This window comes from Pan troglodytes, chromosome 9, assembly GCF_028858775.2.
Source record: "Pan troglodytes isolate AG18354 chromosome 9, NHGRI_mPanTro3-v2.0_pri, whole genome shotgun sequence".
Lineage (NCBI taxonomy): Eukaryota > Metazoa > Chordata > Mammalia > Primates > Hominidae > Pan > Pan troglodytes.
Genome location: NC_072407.2, coordinates 30,527,684 through 30,548,170, shown reverse-complemented (window position 1 = coordinate 30,548,170; position 20,487 = coordinate 30,527,684). Strand labels below are relative to the sequence as shown.

Sequence of the window (20,487 nt, the reverse complement as noted above, 5' to 3'; positions counted from 1 at the left end):
TGTATATATATATATATATATATGTATAATGAAATACTACTTAACCTTAAAAAAGGAGAAGATCCTGTCATTTGCAACAACATGGATAAGACTGGAGGACATTATCTTAAGTGAAATAAGCTAAGTAAATGTAACTATTGACACTAAAATGTATGCTCGCAAATCCTAACTTCATTTTAATTCCTAATAGATATAGCTTTGTGAACCAGCACATTTCACTGTGTTCATAATATCTAAAATAATTCTCCCATCTGCATAAAATAAAATCTGATCATTTCTTGTGATCATCAGACTAAGAAATAAAACATCTTGGTTCTGAACATACCGAAACACTTAATGTTTGAAATTAAAAGTGTATGTTTATTGTGACACTATTCACAATAGCAAAGACTTGGACCCAATCCAAAGGTCCATCAATAATAGACTGGATTAAGAAAATGTGGCACATATACACCATGGAATACTATGCAGCCATAAAAAAGGATGAGTTCATGTCCTTTGTAGCGACATGGATGAAGCTGGAAACCATCATTCTGAGCAAACTATCCCAAGGACAGAAAACCAAACACCACATGTTCTCACTCATAGGTGGTAATTGAACAATGAGAACACTTGGACACAGGGTGGTGAACATCACACACCAGGGCCTGTCGTGGTGTGGGGGGAGGGAGGAGGGATAGCATCAGGAGATATACCTAATGTAAATAACGAGTTAACAGGTGTAGCACACCAATATGGCACATGTATACATATGTAACAAACCTGCATGTTGTGCACATGTACCCTAGAACTTAAAATATAATTAAAAAAAAAAATTAAAAGCGTTTGGTGGTGGATGTTTACCCTCTGTGTCTCCAGATCCACATTCTACTTTTTTCCTTTCATTATAGGCACTAGGAGGTCTACCTCTATGGACTCTATAAGCTTTGTTCCCTCCCATTTTCTTCTGGCTTCCTGATGGGTTTGTTGAACCACTGAATGTGCCAGCAGGAGATCAGAGGGCAATATAAAACAGATGGGGTTTATTACCCTTGCTTCCTCTTTCTTGGGCCATGGTTTGGCCGTGGCTGCCTTCTTCCTAAGGTCATAGCTTGTTTCAGATGACCCATCCTTTTTATGGTATAGATTTTGACAGGTTCTGCCAAATGCTTTCTCCCCCTGCCCCTTCAAGACCTAGGTTTGATAGCAACTTCCAGCTGTGCTGGTCCCTGGGAGCTTCCTCATCTGTCACTGTCTCCCTTGACCCTGGCTTATGCTTCTGAATATTGTTCTTTTATTAAATTCTCTACAAGTACCCCTTTCAGTGTCCATCCGTTTTATGCTGGGGGCACTGACTGATTCAGCTGTGATTTATTCTTGATGTTTATACTTCATAAACAGCTTAAAATATTAACATATATATTAATATAAATGGTCCTTTTCTTTCATTCTATAAATATTTATAGTTAACTACAGACTTAAGTCCTTGTTAATACAGATTTCATGATTTCCAAAAATAAAAAACAAGTTATCCTCCATCAAAATAAATGATATAAATCATGAATACAACAATATTTCAAGACTGGTTCAAGTTGAAGGCAGTTACTAAAATATGCATCCTGAAGTAGAGTAGATCTTCGTTGAACAATAAATGTACACGAACATGTGAAACATGTGTTAGTCATTTTTCTCTTTGCTCTTAGATCCTACTTTCTGGCTTTTTTTCTTTCTTTCTTTCTTTCTTTCTTTTGGTTTGGACATTTTAGTCAGGTTTTACTCTAAATTACTTCTGGTTAAGTTGAGCCAGGAGGTACTAGACCACTCAAAGGTAGAAGGAAGAGATAAGCCAGGACCATTTTCCCTCTCTATGCCCTCTCCATGGCTCCATCCTCCCCCTCACTTTCACCTCTCTGCTGGAAGCCCTAGCAATGGTACATGAGTATTGGGCTCTGGTAATATGTTTTTATTCCAATTTCTCTCCACCCTTAAGGGGTGTTAGTAATTTTTTGCTGTTGCTCATCCCTTAGACACCTTGCAAAGCCTGTTTGATTTCTCAGCTCTCCCATCCCCTGTATAACCGATTACCTACAGTGAGATTCTTTTACTGAAAAATCTTATAGTGGTTGCTTTTTTGTAGACTGCATCCTCACTGGTGAGCACAATAAATAATTCCAGGTCTAAGACAATGACACAAAACAGCATACTTTGCTTTTCATTATTGTTCCATTTGCAGTACCTGATTAAATCCAGAGGCTGATGCTTATACCACATTCCCCAGCGTGCCCAGCGCTCATATAATAGATGTCTGTTATTCTGAGGTCCATGGGTTTTAATGGGCTGGCTACTTTTGTAGGCTCCCTGCAACAGATAAAGTAAGATACATTTGGATCTATTTTTTAGTGAAATTTTAACTGAGTAAGAACTGTATTTTCCCTTGCAGAATAATTTAACAACTTATTGAAAGCTTCAAAAATGATAAACTTAAGCCCATCACTGGAATGATGTGATAGATGCCTTTACATATCTTTCATTTAAAAAATCTGATAGTTATTAAAAATCTTTTATTAAATTACTTAAAAATACAATGGAACCCATTTAGCTTAAAGTAAAGTAGACTCTAGGCTTCACTGTTTGGAATTTAAGGTCTTTTAATAAACACAATATCTTCACCATCATTGAGAGAAATTGTGATAATCTTTAGTTCAGAATTTCAGGGCATTATTTTGTATAAGAAGTGATGCAGTTCCAGGAAAGGTTTCTTCCATTTTTATAAGCTAAGGAAGAGAGTAAGTGTTCATTCAAAAAATATAAGAGGCCTCAGCTACCAGTGCTAGTCAGATTTTCCTCTCTCTTTTTTTATTATAATTTAAGTTCTGGGATACATGTGCAGAACGTGCAAGTTTGTTACATAGGTATATATGTGCCATGGTAGTTTGCTGCACCCTGCAACCTGTCATCTGCATTAGGTATTTCTCCTAATGCTATTCCTCCCCTACCTCCCCACCCGCCAACTGGCCCCATTGTGTGATGTTTCCCTCCCTGTGTCCATGCATTCTCATTGTTCACCTCCCAGTTATGAGTGAGAACATGGGGTGTTTCGTTTTCCGTTCCTGTGTTAGTTTACTGAGAATGATGGTTACCAGCTTCATCCATGTCCCTGCAAAGCACACGAACTCATCTTTTTTATGGCTGCATAGTATTCCATGGTGTATATGTGTCACATTTTCTTTATCCAGTCTATCATTGATGGGCATTTGGATTGGTTCCAAGTCTTTGCTATTGTGAATATTGTTGCAATAAACATACGTGGGCATGTGCCTTCATAGTAGAATGATTTATAATCCTTTGGGTATATACCCAGTAATAGGATTGCTGGGTCAAATGGTATTTCTGGTCCTAGATCCTTGAAGGATCGCTACTCGTCTTCCACAATGGTTGAACTAATTTACACTCCCACCAACAATGTAAAAGCGTTCCTATTTCTCCACATCCTCTCCAGCCTCTGTTGTTTCCTGACTTTTTAATGATAGCCATTCTAACTGGCATGAGATGGTATCACATTGTGGTTTTGATTTGCATTTCTCTAACGACCAGTGGTGATGAGCTTTTTTTCATATCTTTGTTGGCCCCATAAATGTCTTCTTTTGAGAAGTGTCTGTTCATATCCTTTGCCCACTTTTTGATGGAGTTTTTTTTTTCTTGTAAATTTGTTTAAGTTCCTTGTAGATTCTGGATATTAGCCCAGATGGATAGATTGCAAAATTTTTCTCTCATTCTGTAGGTTTCCTGTTCACTCTGATGATAGTTTCTTTTGCTGTGAAGAAGCTCTTTAGTTTAATTAGATCCCATTTGTCAATTTTGGCTTTTGTTGCCACGCTTCATCAATACCTAGTTTATTGAGAGTTTTTAGCATGATGGGGTGTTGAATTTTATCAAAGGACTTTTCTGCATCTATTGAGATAGTCATGTGGTTTTTGTCATTGGTCCTGTTTATATGATGGATTATGTTTATGGATTTGCATATGTTGAACCAGCCTTGCATCTCAGGAATGAAGCTGGCTGGTCAGATTTTTAACATGGTAGTATCTTTAAAATTTATTTCAGATAAGATATTCCAAAAATTGAAGGATTTTTTTTTTTCAATTTTGTATGTCCTCTTTCAAAAATCTGTCATATGGGTTGCCATTTTGGAAGTGCAGATTATATGATATGCCTTATAGAGCAGACTGTTCCCTAAAGGCTGAACTTCTCCGCTTTTATTATCTAAAAAGAGGACAATATATGTGGTGACTATATATTTTCTGAACCAAAATGTGAGATACAAGACATGACAAAGTCTTTCTCCTCACTCCAATGTATGGCTCTATCTTTATGAAAGTTTGACAAAAATTTAAAGCAAGTGGAGTTATGTCTCAGTTTTCTCACCTAGATGACAAAAGTAATAATAATAATACCCAGTATAGAGGGGTTTTACGAGAGTCAACTTAGATAATACCTATAAAGTGCCTGCACATAGAAAGTATGCAATTAATGTGAGTTAGGTATTTTACGCATTTGATATATTGTGGCTCTTGCAAAGTACAAAGCTCATCAGAATATTCCTTGACAACCAGGACAGTGAGCTTCCATAAGGAAAGAAGACACCTTGAGTCATGGCTCACAGGTGCCTCAAGGTTGCCATGAGAGACATGTGGATGTCACTCCTGGCTCACTAATGAAATAGATACATTTATTAGGGAAGAAAGGAGGTACCATTTAAGTGCAGGCCCAAAATTGTCTTCCCAAACTAGCTCAAGGTGTTTAAAGCCCAAAGATTAAAAGGCTTTTTGGGTTTCAGATGCTAAACTTTAGAATATTTAGGGTATCTTTTTTTTAACTCTGCTCTATAATCTCAATCAGCTACATCATTCTGGCCTGATAGTGACATGCAGTGGGCTGCAAGAGAAAACGGACCGAAGTGATTATTCTTGCTCACTCATGTACTTTCACACTTTTCTGAAGTATTATGTACACTCAGTGGTCCCTGCCATCCCCATGACTGGCCTCCTCTGACCTACACACATTTCCTCTCTTTTCACTATTCATAATTGATAGGATTATAAATTCTATCAATATCTTGGACAAACTCTTGTGTGTGTGTGTGTGTGTGTGTGTGTTTCTCTTGTTCCCTTTATTTTTCCTTTTCACACCAAACTCCACAAGACATTTCTTCTTCTTCCCTCTAGTCACTGTCCTTTTTGTAAGTAAAAAACAAACCTCGACCACTGGTAAAAATAAGAGATTGGCACTTGTCTCCTGCATTAAGGAAAAAGAAAAAGGAAGCCTAGAATTGTGAACTATCCTTAATCAAATTACAGTCAAAGCCATTGACTCCACTTTCCTCCTAATAAGCCTTATTTTTCTTACCTCAAGTAGTAGCATTTAAAATCAACAGAAAATTCCTGAGCCCATTTTATTGACCTTCTAATTTACTTTCTTGTATTTCAACAACATTGTTTTGTGTTCTTTTCATGTATTTATTGCATATATTAATATTTCATCCAAATTACAAGCACATGTGGGAAGATGATACTTATAACTTATTTATAATAAGTCCCAAATTTCACATAAAAAACCTGTCAAATGAACTTTCAGAACTCAGCCTAATTATGTAGAGAAAATTACCTAGACAGAGAACAAATTAAACCTTCCTTTGCTACAGAGCTTCTCCTTGGGCCTTAAGTTTGCCATTCTGAACACTTTACCATTTATTATGTGCTATCTGATACAGTGTTTAATTTCTCTGAGCTTTGTTTCTTCAGCTGTAAAATAAGAATAATAAGATTTACCCCTGCAGGGTTATGTTCAGAATAACGGGAAAATACATGCACAAGGCCTGGCACATTAAATACACAAACATATTTCCTGTTATTATTTCTATTCTTACTATAAGTATGTATACCATAATGAATATAAACATTGGAGATTGGCTTCCGGTGCTCAAAACTGCGCCTTTGATATCTAACCTTTCTGTACCTCAGTTACCTATATACAAAACAGAGTTAATGTTATTGTATATCTCAAAGGGTTGTTGCAAGGATTAAATGAGACAATCCATATAAAACATTTACGTCACTGCCAATAGCAAGTACTCAATACATTTTATCTACTATTGGTCGTACCAGACTGCAAATTCCTCAGCCTTGTATTATGTACTGTAAGTCCTCAGTCATAAATTTCTAAATAGAAGTGTGATAGTCTTTGAAAGTTCAGAAGTGAAACCTGTAAAGACCCCACTCTTACCTTAAAACGTGAAATTGCCTTAAAGAAAGAGGTCAGGGAATAAAAGTTGGCTCAAATATCATTTACAGTGGACAAGGCCCACTGCAGCTTAGAGCAGGCATTTCTATTTCAAACCTGTAGGGAGGTAATAATCTGACAAATAATTGAGGAGGTAATTGGCTATAGGTTTTTGTGGTGGACTTTAGATTTTCAAGTATCCCAAAGTAGTAGGCACAAACCAGGAATCTTCTCTATTTGGAATGGTGCTGATCTCAAGTTGGATCAAGCTTGGAGCTCTGTACTGGAGCAGAAGGCAGCAGCTACAGTGTCCAGGAGTGTTCTCGCTAAGGCTGGGATTCCCAGTATGGGGCAAATTGAAGACAGGCTTTGAGGCAGAGGAGCCAGTGTACAGCCACAAAATTACAATGGGGAGACAGAAGGCCCATGGCTACTTGCGGACTGAATCGTCCTGGGAGTGGACAGCTAGATTCAAATGCAAACAACAGGACCAAGCATTGAGCATGAAAACCTTGTTTATAAAGCGGAAACTGTATTTAAAAATTACCTCATGTGGTGGAAACGCTGCTATGTATGAGCCATTGTTTATAAGTTTACGGATACCTGCAAAGAGAAGAAAAGGACAGTTCTTGAGTTAGTTTCAATGAAACATTTCCTCTGAAGCAACAGAAATATACGGGGAACAATGAATCAATTAAAAAGTTTAAGATAACCCAAATGACTTCCATAGCCACATCACCTATGAGGACAGTGAGATTGTGAAAGAAACCTGATACTGCATCTAGTTATGTCCTTATGATATTAGTAAATGAAGATTTGCAAGTTGCCACATGGTTTTACTTTACCATATCATAAAATATTGGGCATTTAACCCATTTAGTTAGGATCATGTGACCCAGAAGCAACTTTTTGTTTTTCTCCAAATAACAAAGTTGGTCAAGAAAGAAGACAAATTCTATATCCTACCCAGTCCCCGTCCCCTACCAAAAAAAAAAAAAAAAAAATCTCAAAAGGATATTGGTATCGAGAAATACTTAACTGTATAATACCAAACCAAAAAGACATAAATAGCAATATGAGACACTTATTAAAATCTCCTCCCTCTCAATGAGGGTAGAGCGAAATGGACACTCTCATATACTCCTGGTAAGAACAGATACTGAGTGAGCAACTGTTGTTGCAATATTATTTATATCAGTAAAGAATTAGAAATAATTACATATCCAAAACTGATAAATCATTTAATTTTTATAGTACAATCAATTATAATAGGTACGTAGTAAATAATAGTGATTTGATGAATTTTATTATGGAATATTGTACAACTATTTATAATAATGTTTTTGAAGAGTAATTGAGGGCTTGAGAAAATATTCATAATGGTAATTTTTAAAAACCTGAAAATTATAAACGCTAAGACATCTAATTTATATGTACACACACATAAATTTATATACACATATATATAAACTTAAAAATGTATAAGTGAGAATTGCAGTTAGGAATAATTTTAATTCTTCTGTATTTACTACAAAGGGAATGATACCCTTATAACTATTTATAATGTCATAATTATTTCAAAAGACTACAAAACAATATAGTACTAACATTTAGACACGTTTTCAATTTATATTCTGGATTTCATTATTTTCAGTTCCTTTTTTTTTTTTTTTGAGACAGAGTCTTACTCTGCCACCCAGGCTGGAGGGCAGTGGCATGATCTCGGCTCACTGCAACCTTCACCTCCTGGGTTCAAGTGATTCTCTTGCCTCAGCCTCTCTAGTAGCTGGAATTACAGTCACCCACCATTGTGCCTGGCTAATTTTTGTATTTTTAGTAAAGACGGGTTTCACCATGTTGGCCAGGCTGGTCTTGAACTCCTGACCTCAGGTGATCGAGCCACCTCAGCCTCCCAAAGTGCTGGGATTACAGGCTTGAGCCACCGCACCCAGCCTATTTTTAGTTCCTTAAAAATTACTTACTAAATTTATTTCTTTATTTTTGGTGAAGTTTAGGTATGTGAGTTAACTGTTTTGAATGCTCAGTAATAAATAAATTATTAATCAGAAGAACAACAGTCTGAAGGTTTTTCTTTAAAAAGTGGCTGTCAGCCGGGCACGGTGGCTCACACCTGTAATCCCAGCACTTTGGGAGGCTGAGGCAGGCGGATCACCAGGTCAGGAGATCGAGACTGTCCTGGCTAACACGGTGAAACCCCGTTTCTACTAAAAAATACAAAAAATTAGCCGGGTGTGGTGGAGGGCGCCTGTAGTCCCAGCCACTCGGGAGGCTGAGGCAGGAGAATGGTGTGAACCCGGGAGGCGGAGCTTGCAGTGAATTGAGATCGTGCCACTGCACTCCAGCCTGGGCGACAGAGCAAGACTCCATCTCAAAAAAAAAAAAAAAAAAAAAAGTGGCTGTCTTGAAACATAGTGTATTTTACCTATATAGCACTCAATTTTAATAAAATCAGTAGAGATTGGTACAAGTTTTTGCTGGCTGTCAACTTTTTATTTTCAAGGCTTTTAGGATACGACTAACATTTGATCCCTTCAAGCATTTTATTTGTCACGCCATAATTAAAAGTATATCTTGTTTGTTACCTATTGCTTTCTGCTCAGCTCTATGTAAATTTTGCAATTTTATTTACTTTTTCTAGGTGAAACATTCTCAAGTTTATTTTGTATTATACATGTTGTAGCATACTGCTAAACATTTAAACAACAAAGAAATTTAGAAAATTAAAATTAGCTATTATTTCACCTTCCAGAGGTAAACTCTAAAAAGTTTCTTACATATTCTTCTAGAGTTTTTGCCTTTTTATGTATGTGGGTTTAAGAAATGAAATTACATGAGACATATAGTTTGTGGATATCTTTTGGAGTTGATAAACAACGAACTCATAACCAATTTACAATCTCCCTGAGTATAGGGCTTATGTCATATACTTTGTAAAACAGATGCTTGAAATTTTTATGTTAAAATAAGAGTAAATAAATGAAACATAACTTTTAATGAATGTACTACATGGACACAGCCTAACTTATTTTTCAGTCCCTAAGCATGGACATGTAAGGTATTTCCAGGTAATTCTATTACAAACAAGCCCATGATGAGCAAATTTCTGCATACTTTGTCATTCAAAAGTCTGATTATTTGAGGGGGATAAATTTCAAGAAATAATATTTCTGTTTCAAAGTGTTTGCACATTTCACATTTTGATATCTATGACCAAATACCCTCAAAAAAGTTTTTTTGTTTTATTAAAAGGCTGAAAAATGGAATGCTTATAGAGTGTGTGTTCAATATGTTATACACATCTATTTAATGAATTAAAGCAAAGCTACAGCTGTTAAAAAACAATAATTCTGGGTATAAATAGTAACAGCAAGTTCTACTCTGTTATTAATTAATGTTCTTACCCACTTTTGATATTCCATTTTCATATTTGGTGCGTTCCAGCATGTGATAGACTATTCTGCTTCGAGTAGCATTGCTGAAGAAGGTGTCTTTATTATTTATTATGAAGCTGTTAAGATGAGGGGATTGGTTTAATATTCAAAGCAGAACACAGAATCCAGCAATAGTTACAAGTTCCATTAAAGCTAATGCATATGAAGCATAGTAAATCAGAAGGGAAATCATCCTCTTAAAAAAAAATTGACAGAGAAAAAGAATTCATAAATAATACAAGGCATTATCAAATATTCACTTTGTTATCTTCTTTCAGTTTATAAGGAGCTCTAAGTGTTCCTATTTCTTATTTCACATGGAACAAGGAGAGAATAGATAGCCCATTGGCTCCCATACATTTTATACTACCTTAAGCAATGTATTTCCAAATAGAACACATCAAAAATTGATGTTATCCCACATACCATGCTTTCCAATGCAGCTTATCTTGTTTTCAGAGCCTTAACAATGAAAAATCATCCTACCTTTCCCTTGATGCTCTATTATTGTCCCCATGGGAAGAGTAGCAATGAAGAACCATTGAGAGTCAATGATGTAAGAGCAAAAGCATGAGCTCAGGAGGAATGGAAGGGTCTGTTTCAGTATTTACTTTATAGTGTGCTGGGAATCTCGAAAAAATGGAAGTGTCCTGGGTCTTGCTCAACTTCTGACACTTTCTGTTTCTAGTTACTCTATCTGTGTGAGTGATAAATCACCATTGTGTCAAGCACGTAGTCCTGAATTAGAAGGTCTTCTATGATAGTTGCTTCATCTACACTCTTCATATTCAAACAGATGGCAAACTGTGTAACTTTTCTGACTAAACTGTCTCTCTCCAGCTTTTTGTTCTGGGTCTCATTGCCTCTTGCCTAGATTATGAGTAGAACATCCTCCTAACTTGCCATGCATTTTCCCACCTGACTTTTAATGCACAGCTCTGATTTTTAGAGCACTCCCTTACTTTTAGTGTGCCAACAGCTTTCCTCTACAAGCATCATTAAATTTCTTATTTTCCTCCAAGGCTCTCGGTACTCGCATTCCAACCTACTCTTCAGTCTTACGTCTTCAGTTTTACATGTCTAACAGCTCTGCCTTCATTTATCCAATCATCTGTCAATTTGTATAATTATTAGGTTGGTGCAAATGCAATTGCAGTTTTTGCCATTAAAAGTAATGTTGTACCAACATAATATCATCACCTTAAAATCCCATGCTTCTTTTCCTTTAGATTTTGCTCTGTTTCTTCTTCTCTCCCCATGCCACTACCTATTTTTACCCGACAAAAAGAGCTATTTCCTTTGAAAAGGCATCCCAGATCCTGCCCTTTGGATGTGCTGCTCTCTCTCTTACAAAATGTGCATTTTATTTCTGTCTTTCTTAATACATTGATTTTACTCTGCATCATTTAAGTTAATATGTACATGTGTCTATTTTGTTAGACTCTGAATTCCTCCAGTATTCTTATCTCTGTACTTGGATGTACCAAATTCAGAGTCCTGTTAATTGTAGGTAGGAGAAGGAATGTCCACCTGCCTCTTTCCCCATTAAATTGATTCAGCATTCCCTCAACAAGTAATTTTTAAGCAGATCAATTCAATATTTCATGGAGTTACATTATAGAGAGATGAAATAGCTGATGCATAAGTAAAAAGTAAATAACATAATTTCAGATAATTTCTATGAAGAAAAATGAAAACTGTATACTGGGATAGAAAATGACTGGGACAAGGGCACTTTAGGTCACATTTTCAGAGCCAGACTCTCGGAGGTGGTGGTGTTTGAGTAGGAGCTGAATGACAGGAAGGACTATGCCATATGAAGATTTGGGGCACAGCATGGCAAACAATGAGAACAGCAAGAAGAAAGACTGAGTTGGGACTAAGCTTGAGCTTTCAACAGATAGGACCAAGGCTTGTATGGCCGGAGTGAGTAAATGGTGAAAAAAAATGCAGAAGATGGAGTGATTGTGCTGGGCAGTAACTATGGCATCTATGCCCACATAGTAAATAATAAGAAATTTGAATTTTATTGGAAGTACAAATGGGAAACTGTTTCAGAGCCTTAAGAAAGGTGGTTGTATGATGTGGCTGATATTTTCCAAAGATTACTCTGGTTTCAGGGTTTAAAAAAAAAGAGTACAATGTTTTTCATTTGGTGTATCACAGATCCTTAAAGGTCCTGAAAAAGTGCAGCAAAAAGCTGAAAAAGCTTCCGTGAAACTCTCACCTCTCTCTAAAGCCAACAGTCATTTGGAATTTTATTCCTTCTGCCACTACAATATCACTGGAATTAGAAAGCATGCTTCTAGTTACACCTCCAAGAATAAGTAATGAGATAAATAGGCTATGGGGAAAAGGAGGGTTTCCCATTGATTGATGGCTATGTTACATGTTTGGTGGTCTGGAATTCTGTTTCATCCACCCGGAATATAGCTCAATTCAGAATGGCCTATAGCAACGTAGGCCCTATAGGTATAGTCCTTCAATACATCATGCCTTTTCCTATCTTTTTGTTTACCCCAGTTCATTATAAATCTACATTTTTGTCTGCCCCATTAGACTGGGTGTACCTTGAAGATAGAAACTGTGTCATAAGTTCCTTTATATACACAACCTGTGTGATGTAGAAACACAATAAATACTAGTTGAATGAAAACATGAATAAATAAACCGGTATGTATGTAGGTAGGTAGATGGAGACAGTAATGAAACAAGTCTCTTTAAAAATTATAATTCATTTTAGTTTAATAAGATTGAACTAAAATAGATAGCTTAATTAATAAATATATGTTAATTGAAGCAATTATAATTATAATTTATTTATTTATTACAGCAATTACTCAAACATGCTAATTAACAGTAATCCTATTATTATTAACATTATTGTTATTTTAACTGAGTCACTACTACAGTAATTGTTTTTAAAGTGTTAGAAACTAGACTACCAGTCTATAGGTCTACAATTAATTATTCACTACCGAATGTCTCTAAATCATCAAATTGATAGCGAATTAATAACATTCACTTAGTGTTTATTATAAGTTAAGTGTGTATTTTAATACAATGATAAGTTCTCTGACGTATTTGGTAAACAATGGAAATGGTCCCAGGTGTTTTTATTCTATAAACAAGCCCCACCAAGATATAAAGGTAGGCAGTATGAAAAAAGAGGGGGACTCACTGGTGAATCCGTGCGCGGCTGAAGGGGCCAGTATAGCAGTCTGACTCCTCTAGGTCTGGAAAAGCTGACTTGTCAAGAACCATTGGGTTTTGGGCCATCCAGTTTTTGATTCTTCTAAAATAAGTTTGCATCCTGGAATGAAGTCACATTTGAGAACTAGATTAGGTTGTATTCCAAAGCCGTGACTACCTTCCACTACAATTCTCTTAAGTACTAAAGAAACTTCTTTGAAAAGAGATACACAAACCTACACACACCACACATACACGTGCATTGCTTCTGTTCCCACACAAAAGAAGAAAATAGCAAAACAAACCAAATCTTGCAGTTGTTTAAACTCTTTCAGGACAACTATGTTATTCTCATGAAAAAATAAAATAATTGTGGAAAAGATTTCAGAAACAGGATACATAAACATGGTGGTAGGAAAGAGATTTTTTGTTTTTGTTTTTGTTTTTTCTTTGAGACAGAGTCTCGCTCTGTCACCTGGCTGGAGTCCAGTGGTGCAATCTTGGCTCACTGCAACCTCCACGTCCCAGGTTCAAGCGATTCTCCTGCCTCAGCCTCCCAAGTAGCTGGGAGTATAGGCACGAGCCACCAAGTCCAGCTAATTTTTTTATTTTTATTTTTATTTTGGTAGAGACGAGGCTTCACCATGTTGGCCAGGAAGGTCTTGATCTCCTGACCTCGAGATCCACCCGCCTCGGCCTCCCAAAGTGCTGGGATTATAGGCATGAGCCACTGCGCCCGGCCAGAAAGAGAGTTTTGTTTTTTTTTTGAAGTGCAAAATATATTTATTAAAACGGTGTGTGTATACATGTAGATAGATGATAGATAGATAGATAGATAGATAGATAGATAGACAGATAGATAGATAGATATTACTCCCTGCTTTTTTAAAAACAAACAGCTTTGTGGCTCTAGAAAAGTGGAAACTGAAAATAAATAAATGACTGTGACACATTCAGTGGCACTGGAAGTCATAAGTGTGGTAGACAGCAAAATTTTAAAGTCAAGCAAAACTGAGTTATAATTTATTGCACTGTGCTAGCCACGTAAACTTGTACAAGTTATTTAACTTCTTGCCTTGGTTTCCTCACTCATAAAATAAAAGTAATGCTGACCTTGCTGGAGAGTTGTAAATTGGTATTTTATTCTAGACTTGGTAATTAACAATGTGGAACACTGAGGCAAAAAGCCTTTGCAGGACTTTTAAGATTCTCAGGGGCATAGGAATACTTTGATTATCTTGTTAAAATGCAGATACTAATTCATAGGCCTGGGATAGGGACTGAGATTCCACATTTCTACATAGCTGCTAAGGGACACTCATACTGCTAACCACTGACTATAATTTGAGTAACGGGTTTAGAATAGACACCTGGCATATACCATTTGGACACTGTTTGGGAAATCTGACATCAGGATACTTTGGCTCCAGCTTTAGATTACATTCATAAACTAGTTCTGTTATGGTATATATACTGATTGAAATCAGATTTATTTTACAAAGAAAATAGAAACAGAAGAAAGCTATTGACTCCAGAGATGGACTCTGAAAGTCTAAATTCAGAGTTACTATAATAATAGCTGTGTTTAATAACACATTTGCAATATTTACACACTATGGGTTTCTATCTGGGGAAATTTTTGGCTTCTTCTGCAATAGTAAGTCCAAATAGCAGGATAGAATATTTTCCTAGAGGAGTGTTAAATATAACACACCTCAATATTTCTTTGGCCAACTCTGCTTGAACTTCAGAAAAAAAATTAGTATAGCAATGGGCAGGCAGCAAATATTGTATCTCAGGAATTATTTCATTCAAGTCTATTATGGTAATATATAAGATTATAATATATAATATATAATTATATATTATATATTAATTATTATTATACATAATATGTATTATATATAATTGTATATAATATGTATTATATACAATTATATATAATACATATTATATACAATTATATATAATATATATTATATAATTATATATAATATATTATTATAATATATATATTATATATTACATATATTATAATTATATATGATATATGATATATTATATATATTATAATATATATAATATATAATTATATATCATATATCATATATAATTATATATTATATATTATAAATATATATTTATATTATATATTTATTATATATTATATTAATATATTATATATTAATATAATATATATTATATGTTATATATTATAATATATAATATATAATATATATTTTATATATTATATAATATATATTATGATGTTATATAATTTTATAGACTTCTTTTCTATTTATTCCCTACCCCTCCCACATGAATCCACAAAGACATAGAATTATATAATTATAATATATAATATATAATTATATATTACATATATTATATAATATATAATTGTATATTATATATTATAATATACAATTATATATTACATATTATAATATATAATTATATATTATATATTATAATATATAATATGTAAATTATAATTGCCATGTATAATTTGAAATAATAATCAAATCCTAATGCAAGACTTGGTATGTGAAATTCTGGATTTTTCCTTTGCCAAGTAAGGTTATCATTTACTTATCAAATCATTTTTGGTTTTGGAAGAACCAAAACATTTTTTTCTAGCCTAAAATAATAAATACATAGTATTTGAGGTGTTTACTTTGCTGCTTCTCATTACAAAGACAGCCTTTAAAATAATAAAATATCACCTCATTGGAGAGTTTGATGTATAGACATGTAGAAAACATTGAATAGACTGCACAGAAATTACTCAAGCTTTTTAAATTTAGCATAGTTGATAAAAAGCAATGGGGTAGGAGTTGGAACATGAGTGTTCTAGTGCTGAATTTGCTGGTCACTGAAATTGGGCTAAACATTTCTAATCTTTGAGCTTCAGGTTCTCATTTCTAAAGACAGAGAGTAATTCCATTTGTTCTCCTTCATTAGGAGGCTAGCAGGATCAAATAAAAGGAAGCATTCTAATTACACTTAGAAAATGCTGACAGGCTACAGCACCCAAGGCTCTAGTAGCTCTGACAACATCATAAACAAAGTATGTATAAATGTGAATTTTAAATAGTTTTAAAAGAAATAGAATAAAAGGGTTTTCAGACCATCATTTGTGATGTTAACAGAAAACAAACAATATTATCACTTTAGGTTTTCACATACACTTCCTGTGAAGGAAGGGGTAAATGGAGTCTAATAGTGAAATATGGTTGGCCTAAATTTGATTACCAGGATGCCAGGATCTAGCTTATTAATTTCTTGGGCCCTCACTAAGTTTTGCTTCTCTTAATTGAAAAGAAATATTTTGAGAATTAAATAAATATTGTCTGACACCACGGGGCACAGAACATAGTAAGTACTCAATACATGTTTATAATAATATATGATTTATACTACTAAAAGTACCATCACCATGCCAGCAGTGTAATCTAATACATTATCTACACTCTACTAAACCTTTATTGTGTTGGACATCTTGCAAATCCAAGATATCACAGCACAATGCAAAAATAGAGCTTTAGGTTTATTTGCTACAATCCAGGAAAACCTAAGATAATTCTATGAAAATTGAAAATAAGTCTGGATTAAAGGGTCAAAGGAACTTGACTGAAGCACAAACTCTGCCAAACCAGCTGTGAAAGCAGGGCATGGGGTGTGTGGGTGGGGATGATAAGGGAGTCTTTTTTGTTTTCCGATCTGCAAAACTGGCTACTCTCCGTTCTGCTTCCCTTGCAGAGTCATTTTTAAGATGGTTTAATAATTGAATGTGAAAATGCTTTGTGAATAAAAAATAAATTGCAGTTATAATAAAACCAACAACATCCTTTCAACCTGCTGGAGAAGGGATGATCCTCAAAAGCTGGACAATTGCCTGTACATTATTTATCCCCTAATATGTACCGGTCAAAACTAAGCATGTGAGGAAAATACCTTTCCCACTTCAAGAAAAGAAAAGCACGAGCGAAACTAAATGGCCACGTTTGATTTCAATTTTCCACTTTTCAAACTGCCTACAGATTGAGTTTCCAAATTTTGTAATTTTTTTCAGTTTAATGTTATATAATTTTATAGACTTCTTTTCTATTTATTCCCTACCCCTCCCACATGAATCCACAAAGACATAGAATAAAGAGATTTACTTATTATAAGTAAAATGAAAAGGGGTGGGCTAGAGTAAGGTTCAAGATATTTTAATAATCATTTGGAATAAATGATAACTGAATTTTCATTTTATGAACTTACACAGAAAATAAGAAACACAAAAGATAAAACAAGTAATGACATATAATAGTGTTCATTTTTCTAGTTTACTTTTAAATTTGACCAAAACAGAGAAAAGAACATTTTTTACATTATTAAAAATGTTTCTTTAGGATTTAGTACACGCATTTGCCATGATAGCTTTATATATAAACAGACATTTGTTCCAATTTTAATATACAGAATATATACTTTCCCAAGTCTCCAAAAGAAAGATTCTTGTTTAACAGAAAACCTACTAATTATGTAGTAGCAAAGTCTCACTAATTCTATAGTAGCAAACTGAAGCAAATCTAGAGATTTTATCAGCCATCCAACAATAAGCAGGCATATGCAGAGCAAAGACAAGAAAAACCTGCAGTTGTAAACTTGCACATTGTAATATTCCAATGACTAATTTTATTAGCAAAAATGACTGGAAATTTGCTACATAGACCAGGACCAAATACCCACACGGGAAATGAGAGCTCACTCTGAATTAAAATATGTTAACCTGACAGAAAAATGTGACTCGGTTGAAGAGCATCATTAATTTAAAGAGGAAAAGCTATTTCAGTGCTAATTTCTTTAATATTCATTCTAATTTCAAGTTTTTTTTTCTCCATAATTTACTTTTCTTGTCACTCAATACTGCCACGCCTAAAATTAATGCTTAAAAGAGACGGACATTTTCCCATTCTGATTTCTAAAGTTTGAAATTACATTCAATTTTATTTGGTAAAGACACTAGATTTATTGAATCATTTCCTAAAATGGTCTGTTATTCACACCGTACAGTTCTAGCTTTTGTGTTATTCTGATTTATAACATACATCCTTCAACATCATTTAATGGAGCATACTCTACCACATTCACATGCTTTATCTTTATTAACTGGTTCTTCGGCAAGGTGCAGAAAACGGCCAAGGGTAAGAAGCTTTTTCTTTGAGCATTCATTAAATGGGAGCTGATTTCTTCCAGTTAAATAGTGACAAGAAGATTCAGATGGAAGAGTTTCTTCTGTCTCAGGGTTGTGGTTTGATTAACTCCTTTTCCATAGTTATTCTTACCACAATAGGTAAAGAGCTAATGTTTTGAGGTAAAGCTCTTCAAAAGTTCATTTTCAATACTAGGATAAGAGCGGTACCTTCCGGGGTTAGAATAAGAGTGGGTCTGCAATTCAAAAGATGGTACATGGCCTTGGTAAAGCACCTCATCTCTCTGAACACTAGTCTTTACCACTTCTTTCAAATGAGAGAACTGGACTGAATGATACAGAAGGTCTTTGTTGGGTTTATTGTTCTGTTACTGTGGGTCATCATTTAACCATTGATCCTGGTCTTATAACTATTTTTAAAATTAAAATATCATAACATGTGAACTTGCGATTAAAGTCCTCCTTCCATAACATTATAACATGGGAAGATTCCAAGAATGGCAATGATAAATTGTAACAAAAAGATTATCAGATTTTAAATGTTATTCGATTTGGCATAAGTTATTTTGGAAATCTCTTCAACAAATCAATAGAATTTTTCTTCCTACGATTTACAACTGCTGATATGGGGAATCAAATATCTTCTTATTTTTTTCAAAACGACAAATTTGTTATAAAGAAATGATTCATCACCCACCAACCTGCCCATTGATTTGCTCCTCCCGTCAGTGTAATAGCATTTTTTCCTGAAAAAATAATAAAAAACAGCTAAGGAAAGCCACAGGAAAATAAAGTGATACGAGTGAGTAACAACATTCAATCATATTGAGCATTTCTATACTCCAAGTTCCGTAGGCTTAAGAAACTTAAGATGTTTGAAATAACCCAGCATACTATGAGGAATATCAGCCTTACATTGTTTTAATTTCAGAATCTAAGATACTAATAACAAAGACACTCTAATAAATCAACAGACCACTTTTGAAAAAATAGAATTATTTTTAATTCTATTTATTGAAAGTCTGTCTTCTGCCACTCAATTTATACTAATTGAATTATTTTCTTACATTTTATATAAGGCCATCCATCCATCCATCCCTCCTTCCATTTTTCCGTCCATCCATCTATACATGCATTTAATACATATGTAATAAATACTTCTGATTTGCTAAGGAGTGTTATAACCACTAAAACTTTAGAGAAAAAAAGAGGTAGGGTCAGTTTGTGCCCCCAAGAAGCTTTCTTGATAGTTGAGGTGAGAAGTCATCAGTTAAAATAAAATGTGAAAATGCAAGAATGGAAATACCCAGGAAAGGGAGCTCAATTAGTTTTTACAGGTGGAGGACAAAGGACACAGGGATGTTGTCCCAGAGGATATGTCACCTGTATTGAATCTCGAAGCATGAATGGGAGTAGTCTTTTGGGTAAAGAGGTAACACGTGACATTCTAGACAAAGGTAGCAGCAGCATATGAGGTCATCATTGGGACAAAACCAAGTATTATAAGATTTAGATAACTGCAACCAATTTGGTAATAGCTGGAGTATATACTAAAAGTTGAGGATCCTGATAAAAGAGTAGAGGATGGTAAACAAGGCACAGATGATAACGGGCCTTAACAGCTAATGCTGAGGTTTTTGGATGAAAAGCAACGGGGAAGATATTGAGTGTTTTAAGTAGAGGTACAGCATTTCTTAGAGAAACTAAAAATTAAGGTGACAGAATTAATTCATCTCTTAAATAATTTTCTCTACATGCTCATGTTGGAGCTCAGGAATCTGATATTCTCGCTCTTCTAAAATACTTCTTTATCCCCATCACTAAAATTCATTTCAGAGGATCAGTAAGCTCCTCTATGATGTGGTACCTAGAAAGCAGGGTTAATAGGACAACTGATATTTAGCCCTAAGTATGTTATTAGCTGCTTAGAAAACTTGAAAACTTTTGGAGATACCATATTTCATTGCAGTCCCTTTCACTGCAAACTTTTGGAGATACCATATTTCACTGCAGTCATATTGCCAGAAAATAATTTTAAAGTTGTCCCTGCCATATTCCAACACTAACTTCAAATATGGAACATTGAAGCTTGTTATATCTATCCGAAACTCACACTTTAAATACTTCTTTATTTTTTTCAAACATACACAAAAGCTTGTGTGCATACTTCACTCAATTCTTACTGGACTGTAAACTCATCTTTTCTTCAGAACCACCGGTACATATATTGTCTTGCACTATTTTTCCTGATGTAACATACCTCTTCACTGATGGTCAATGAATAAATGAATGAGCCTTTGTTTAATTCACAGTTGCATTTAACTCTTTCAGTGCCAGAGAGTATTTTTCATTTCATAAACACTTACTAAATACAGTATTTTT

At 34.6% G+C, this 20,487-nt stretch overlaps 1 protein-coding gene across 3 annotated transcripts in view; it reads right to left on the bottom strand.

The window, feature by feature from the left end:
- Positions 1–20,487, bottom strand: part of ANO3 (anoctamin 3) — a 473,946-nt gene that overhangs the window by 119,317 nt on the left and 334,142 nt on the right. For all 3 annotated transcript variants that reach the window (XM_054661268.2, XM_001134720.8, XM_016920588.4), the window contains 5 exons: positions 18,807–18,851; positions 12,892–13,023; positions 9,681–9,787; positions 6,806–6,861; positions 2,216–2,337 (listed from right to left, as the gene is read on the bottom strand). In XM_054661268.2, coding sequence (XP_054517243.1) covers positions 2,216–2,337; positions 6,806–6,861; positions 9,681–9,787; positions 12,892–13,023; positions 18,807–18,851 — 462 coding nt within the window. The remainder of the gene's footprint in view (positions 1–2,215; positions 2,338–6,805; positions 6,862–9,680; positions 9,788–12,891; positions 13,024–18,806; positions 18,852–20,487) is intronic.